The 7,224-nt window shown below is 64.4% G+C and overlaps 1 protein-coding gene across 1 annotated transcript; it reads right to left on the bottom strand.

Annotated features, from left to right (window-relative positions):
- Window positions 1-12: 12 nt before the first annotated feature.
- On the bottom strand, window positions 13-6,503 carry TMEM240 (transmembrane protein 240). Its single transcript, XM_044769456.2, has 4 exons — window positions 6,207-6,503; window positions 5,750-5,856; window positions 1,095-1,303; window positions 13-735 (listed from the first exon to the last, which is right to left on the bottom strand). The coding sequence occupies exons 1-4, from the start codon at window positions 6,261-6,263 to the stop codon at window positions 587-589; spliced, it is 522 nt and encodes a 173-aa protein (XP_044625391.1). The 5' UTR covers window positions 6,264-6,503; the 3' UTR covers window positions 13-586.
- Window positions 6,504-7,224: the final 721 nt, after the last annotated feature.

The following is a 7,224-nucleotide window of genomic DNA, read 5'->3' as shown; positions in this document are numbered from 1 at the left end:
AGAGTCAGAGGCTGGAGCTTTCTGGAGAGTTTACTGACCAGCAAGGGTAGGGGTCACAGTGAGGCGCCCGACCGGGGATGCCCTGGGCAGGATGGCCGCACTCGCCACAGCGGGGCTCAGGGACCTTATTGCTGCTGGGCCGGGGCCTCCCCCAGACCCCTGCCCTGCCCTGCCCTGCTCCCCACTGCGGCCCGCAGACGCCCGGGTGCAGGCGTGGGGTGCGGCCGGGCTCCGGCCCCTTCCCGGCCAAGACCCTTTCCCGGCCTCGCTCCCCGCCGGCAGAACCGGCTCCGGAGCCGGACGCGCGGACGGGCGCACAGCCGGTTTGAAGTAGCAGTCGTGGTCCCAGTCTGGGCCCAGGCAGGACCGCAGGGAGCCGGTGGCCCAACCGCCCCCTCCGGGCACGCCGCCCCGGCCCCTGAGACCGGCGGCCCCCCGGCCCCACCCCGACCCCTTTATAAAAAGAAGAGGAGACAGCACCTTCCGCTGGACACGCCCGGCGGCCGCGGGCGCCCTGGCCCGGGGCGGCTGTCCAGTCCCGTGTAGGTGGGCGCGGTGGCCGGCGGCCCCACGAGTCCTGCGCGGCTCAGAGGTGCCGCGGGCTCGGGTGGCCGTTGTGGTAGAGTTTCTGCTTCACGTGCACCATGTTCCCCGCCGCCTCTTCGAAGGGCCTGTGTGGCCGCCGGCCCAGCTCTCGCAGGCTGCACAGCTTGGGCAGCCAGGTCCACGAGCCGTCTGCGGGGGTGGGGGCGTGGTCAGGGACCGGGGGCGGGGCCAGGACTGGAGGGGTGGGGCAGCCAGGGGCGGGGCCGGGGCCAGGGCTGGAGGGGTGGGGAGTGGGCCCAGGAAAGGCGCTGTCCGGCGAGGGCTGTGTGGGCGGGGTCAGGGCGGGGTCTTGTATTAATACGGCCGGGGGCGGGGCGGGGCCATGATGGGGCGGTCAGGGGAGGAGCGGGGAGGGGGGCGGGGGCCAGGATGGGTGTGGTCTTCCGGTAGGAATAGGGCCGGGGGCGGGGCATGGCCAGGGGTGTGGTCCGCGCGCTGGAGGTCAGGCCCTCCCGACCGGCTGCTGGCCGCGCTTGTGCCCCGCTCACCGTAGCGCCTGCCCGCCCTCCAGGCGCGCACGGCGCAGTGCAGGACGCCGTCCATCCACACCAGGAACCAGCTGATGCAGAAGCCAAGCAGCAGCCCCAGCATGAGGTCGATCTCCTGCTTGGTGACGTTGTCCGTCACGAAGTAGTTCTCGGAAGCGTCCACCACCGACTGGTCCCCGTCGTATGGGATCACGTAGTGGATGTGGTGCCTGGGGGCGGCAGGGCGGGCGGGTCCCCCGCGGTAAGGGCACCCGCTCGCCCGCCGGGATCCTTGCATCAGCCCTTCTGGGGCTGAGGTAGGGCAGGGCCAGCGGACTTGGCCTGGACCCGGGTTATCGGGCGTGAGGCTGCCCAGGTGGTGGGCGTTTGCGAGGTTAGCGGTCAGAGAGAAGTTCGGGGCCGGCCTTGGCTGTGTCTCAGCCCAGGCATCACCCTCCTCCTTCCTCTGCCCCGCCTGGGGCTCAGAGGCGACCCTGACGGGTCACAGGAACACAGTACAGGTGGACGAATCCTTCCAGGGTGAGGGCCCAGGGCGGGGTGTCCTGGTCCGGTGGCAGGGTCGCAGTGCACCTGCTGGTTCCTCGGGGACGCCCTCTGGCTTCTCCCTCCCACCCGACATTCCCTGCACCTTTTCCCCAGCATCCCCTCCACGGAAATTCACGTGGGATCAGCTCTGCCCCGGGCCTCTGGTTTCCTTCTGCTCCTGTGTCCCTCACAGGTGCCCCCTGCCCTGATTCTCTGTGCTGGAGACCTGGAGGCTCTGCCCTGTGCCCCATCCTCTCACTCCCTCTCCTGGGTGTGCCCCCTTGCCCATGCCCTTCACAGATCCACATGTCTGCCACCTGCTCTGCTGCTCCTGGGATGGACGATGTCCAGCTGTCCAGGACCACGAGGACCGTGGCCCCTCCCCTGGGTCCTAGCACCCCCCCAGTGCCTGAGCCATGCCCTCAACTGTCCAGGCTCAGGCCACTGAACCCTCCAGGCCCTCATTTGCCTCTGAGGGCCACAATGAACCCTCCCCACAAGGCTTCCTCCAGCCTCAGGCCTACCTGGATCCTTTCTTCCTCCAGGGAGCCCTCTGGGCCTGGTGATCCCAGCTGGGGTGGCCCTGCCCAGGAGCCCAGCACCCAGGACAACAGACTGTGGGCCCCCCACCCCCTGCCCACAGGAGAGCCCTGGAGAGGGAGCTGCCGGCCCTGGCGCCCAAGGCACCACGAGGTCCATGCACTCTCAGCCTCCAGGCTGCAGCACCTCCTCTTGCCCAGACCACCCTGGGGTCCTCTTGCCCAGGGGGCCACCTCTCCTGGTTTCCTCTCCTCTCCAAGCCCCTTCACCGACTTCTCCAACTCTGCATTCCCCACTCCACCCCCAGGTCCCTGCCGCCCCCCACGTCTGCTCTGAGCTCCAGCTGCCTGCGTGGCGTCTCCACGTGGGATCTATAGACACCTCAAACTCGCACCTAAAAATAGCTCCTCCCTCCCCAAACCTGCTCCTCCTCAACTTCCCCTCAGTTAGATGGTGACACCTCCGCCTGGTCTTCAGCCGAGATAGGGCCTGACCCCCTCACTCCCCCTTGCCACTGGTCATGCTGCACTTCTGCCCCAGAGGAATCTTCTCAAAACGGGAAACCCCACGAGTCCTCCCTGACCCCGGGCACCTGCTGCCCCTCCCTCACTGATGTCCCTGTGCCAGGAGGGACCACACAGTGCCTTCCTCCCAGTGGGGTCAGGGGGTCCTGGAGCCCCAAACCCAGCCCAGCAGGGACAGCAGCAGGCTGGGCTCTCCTCACACCCTGTCCTGCTCCTCCTGGGGACCCTGGAGGCCATCCTGCTCAGCACGTCCAGAGTGTGACCAGTCCCCATGGATGGTGAGTGGGGCCTCAGTCACAGGCCCATGGAGCAGGGGCCATCAGCCCTGGAGCAGTCAGCAAGAAGTGCCTGACATCTGGCAGCCGTTGCTCTTCTGATCACAATCCATCAATAGCCACTATCGGTCATCAATAAGTGATGGAAAACTATTGATCACCACCCAGAATGTGTGGCAGCTTCCGGCTCCCCAGGGGAGGATGCCCTTCGTGACCTGTTGGCAATCCCTGTCACCCGGGCACACCATGCCAGGACAGGCCTCTTGGGGGTTGATAACATAGCATCACCACCATCTCCTGCCCTCCCCAGCCTTCTGGGCCCAGGAGCCCTGACAGGGTCTTCCTCAGGACCAGCTTCCCGCCCCAGGACACACAGCTGGTCAAGGCAGGAAACTTGAAGATCGAGTCACCAAGGAAGCCAGAAATGCCCCTGGCGCATTGCAAGTAGGATGAGGCCAGGGACCCAACCACCCCAGTGGCTCAGGACCTCTGGGCGGTCAGAGGGCATGACCTGTGCCCCCATCACTGGCCTGGCACCTGCAGCACTTCCCTTGACCCTTGCCCTCTTCCTTCCTCCAAATCAGGCCCCTGGGGGGTGGGGGCTCAGGTCTCCCGTGTGCACACGTATTTCTATGATGTGTACATACATGTGTCCTGCCTGGGCCGCACATGCTGCATGTGTCTACCTGAGGTCCGACGCATGTCGTGTATACACGCCGGCCACATGCACAGGACATGGCGTGTATACCACGGACTTGGCCCCACAAGCTGCACGTGTGCATGTGCATGCTTGCCCAGCACCAACATGGTGTGTATCACATGTAGATGCTTTGCACACACCATCCTCTCTGGTGGTGCCACGGCATATGCATGGGTTTGTGTGTGCACAGACACCACCTGCTGGCACACATGCTTTAGAGCATTAATTTACACACATGGTGTATGTATGAAATTCTCCATGTAGGCATGTGCGCATGAGTATCCTGCACACGGTGTGTACACACATGGGTAGAATCCATTGTGCAATGCATGTACATGGTCTACACATGGACACCTCATGTGCAAAACTACTCTGCAGACACATTCACTACACCCAAGTGGAGCACACTCTTTAATGCATATTCACTATATAGGTGTGCTGTGCGTACACATTTCAATATACAAGAAGACTTGTACACCGAATTTACATATCCTGTATGTAGTGATGTGTACAGAGCACACACGTGTGGACACATACACACACGCAGAAACACTCTGTCTATGGTAAGCGTGGCTCTCCGTGTTTTCTGCATCCACAGACACAGTAACCACTAACCTGTGCACGCAGGCCCAGCTCCAGCCTGCATTCTCTAGATGCTTGTTTCACATGAGTCCACATGTACTCTGGACACACAATGTGACCCATACACACACTCTGTGCAAATACACTCTGAAAACACACCCTGTCTGCTCAGATGGGCACGTGGTGTGAGGTCGCGGGCACACACATGCTGGTCACAATACAACAGCCCACACACATGTACAATGTGCATTACTAATGTTTACGGAGCTCAGAGTCTGGGCCCAGTGTCATGCACACCACCAGTCTCCAGGAGGGTCTCAGGATCACCCCACTTTACAGCCTCTGGGTCATTGCTGCCTAGGAGGCTGTGGAGCTGACCTCAGGCCCCTCCTTCAGCTCCGGCGGCATGCACCAGGCAGGAGTGCAGGGATCTCTGGGAAAGTGTGGCCACCTGGCAAGCCTTCTTGATGGCTCTCGGCCAGCACACGTGAGGGTCCTTTACACTCATCGCTACCTGCACTAATGCCCGTGTTCATGTTCGGCTTCGACACATGAGTCTGCACCCATAGGCATGGAGCATGCTTAATGAGGCATGAAACTGTCCTGTCTCACACACACTCCCCACGCCCACTACGTGTGCCCCCAGTCCCTGCAGCAGGAGTACGGGCAGAGATAAAGGACACAGATTCGTGCCCCCAGTCCCTTGCTAGCTGTGTGACCTTGGGTGAGTCTCTGCTGCTCAAGCCCCTGTCTATCTTCTCACTGGCCCCAGCACGAGGGCGTCCTGTGGGGATGAGGGTGGGCATGCGAGCCTGCGCGTGCGCTGTGAGTACGCACATGTATACGCACAGACGGTACACACATGCGCGTCTCATGAGAAGATGTTTATTTCGTACATGGACGTACAAACATGCATGGCCAGAAAGACTGCATCACTGCATGTGCACAGAATGGGGGGATCACACAGTGGGCGTAGGGGGCCTGGGTTCTCCTCTTACTCTCTGAGTGACCTTGAGCAAGCTCCACCCCCCTTGCCTCAGTTCTTCCTCTGTACCATGAGGGGGTTGGGCGAGGCTCACTTTGACCTTCTGCACATCCCGGTACCTGGATCCCAGGAAAGTTCATGGACACTGTCCGGACCCAGGGAGAGGATGGTGTACTCTGAGCACAGCCACGCACAGGATCCCTCCTGGGCTGCTGGGCTGGGCTGCTGCTCTCCTGGTCTCCAGGAGGCCTGGGGCCCATTCTGCCCATCACCCTGATGGGCTCTTTCTCTAAAGGCATTTTGGGAAGGGGGTCCTAACTGACTCAGGCATGTTTCTCGCTCCCAGAACCCAAGTGGAAGCTGGACAGTCCTTCCCCCACTGAGCCTGGTGCCAGCCTCAGGAGCCCCCACCGGCCTGGTGCGGCCCTATGCCTGGCCTGCATGGGGCTCACCTGAGCCCCAGTGGGCCCTGACATGGCTGCACATAGGTGATCACGCGTGTACCCCGCCGGGCACGGACTCACCGGCCACAGTTGCAGTGGCAGACGCGGTCCTCGCCCCGCAGGTGCGGGAGGATGTAGTTGTGGAATCGGTCCAGCAGCGCGTTCATGTCCATCAAGCACGCGATGGCCTGGAAGAGCCCATGACCGCTCAGCGCCCAGGAGCAGGCCGGGCTGGGGTCCCCAGGCGGGAGAATAGCGTACTGGGGACGGGGGAGCACAGGCCGGGGGAGGGGCGAGCGAAGGGAAGCCAGGGCCTGGGGAGCGCGGGCCAGAGGTTTAGGGGAGCCCAGGCTGGGCAGGGGGTGCGCAGACCCGGGATTTTGGGGTGCGCAGGCCGGAGATTGGGGAAGCGCAGGCCGGACATGGGGGAACGCAGGCCGCGCGGCCCGTAAACAAGGCCCGGGAGGGGGAGGCGTGCGCGGGCGCGGGAGGCGGGAGCGGATAGGGGAGCGGGCGCGCGGGAAGCCCCTCCGCTCACCATCACGATCGACGCCCCCAGAATCATGAAGATCATGGTGTTCGCGCTCATGGACATCGGGCGGGGCCGGGTCGGGCCGGAGCGCCGCCCCCCGGCCCCGGCGCCCCCCCGGCCCCGGCCCGATGCTGAGCCCCCGCCGCCTCCGCAGAGGTCAGCCTGCTGCGCACCCACCGCCGCCGGCCGGGGAGGGGGCACGGGGCGGGGCGCGGGCAGGGAACGCGGCCGCTCCTGGGGTCGCTCGGCCACCCGGCCGCCGCGCTCGCCGCGCACCGCTCCGCCCTCAGCCCTCCTCCCCTCTCCCCCCTCCCTCCTCCCTGCGCGCGGCTCCGGCTCCAGCCTCCTCCCTCCGCGCCCGCCTCCCGGGAGGGACCTCGCCACCCGCGGCCGCCCCGCCCCGGCGACGACGCCGTACCCCAACCCGGGGATCGCAGGGCCAGGTCTCGCCCGTCTGGCCAGTCCGGTCCTGGTCGCCTGCCCAGCGCCCCTGGACCGAGGGTTACGTCCGGACCCCACGGGGCAGTCCTGGAGAGGCCCCTGGGGCTCCTGGTTCTTCCTCTCCCATTTCTCAGCATAAGGCCCCTCTCCCGGACCCCTGCGGCCGAGGAGTGAGGGGCTGCAGGCAGGCTGGGCAGTGCCTCGCTCCAGCAAGTTACTGCTTTTAGTGGAGGGGCCTGTAGGGCTGCTGAGGAGCTGTCAGGGAGGTCACTCCAAAGCCATGGGCATGTGGCCTGAGGACGGAGCCCAGCAAAGGCCAAAAGATGGCCCACAGTGGGGGCAGGACCAGCTGAGCCCCAGCTTCCCTAGGGGCCAGCCCCAGGCATCTGGATTGGTCAACCTGGAAGCCCAGAGACCAGCATCCATGGCCCTGCTCTGGCTGCCCCATGATGCTGGGGCCCTGGGGAGCAGCCCCTGAGCCAAGCCCGCGTCCACATCCCAGGGACAGAATGGCCAACACCGACATGGACCACACTGCCTGCACAGGAGCCCCCGTTACTTTCCCACCAGGGACCTGAGATTT

The sequence above is a fragment of the Equus asinus genome, chromosome 5 (assembly GCF_041296235.1).
Source record: "Equus asinus isolate D_3611 breed Donkey chromosome 5, EquAss-T2T_v2, whole genome shotgun sequence".
NCBI classification, from domain to species: domain Eukaryota; kingdom Metazoa; phylum Chordata; class Mammalia; order Perissodactyla; family Equidae; genus Equus; species Equus asinus.
The sequence above is the reverse complement of the archived record's forward strand: the minus strand, read 5'-3'. Positions and strand labels throughout refer to the sequence as shown.

Coding starts and splice junctions, on each gene's coding strand:
- TMEM240 (XM_044769456.2), bottom strand. CDS start 6,263: ATGTCCATGAGCGCGAACACCATGATCTTCATGATTCTGGGGGCGTCG. Junction 5,857..6,206: donor TGGGGGCGTCGATCGTGATG/GTGAGCGGAGGG, acceptor GGGCTCTTCCAG/GCCATCGCGTGCTTGATGGA. Junction 736..1,094: donor GAGGGCGGGCAGGCGCTACG/GTGAGCGGGGCA, acceptor CCACCCCCGCAG/ACGGCTCGTGGACCTGGCTG.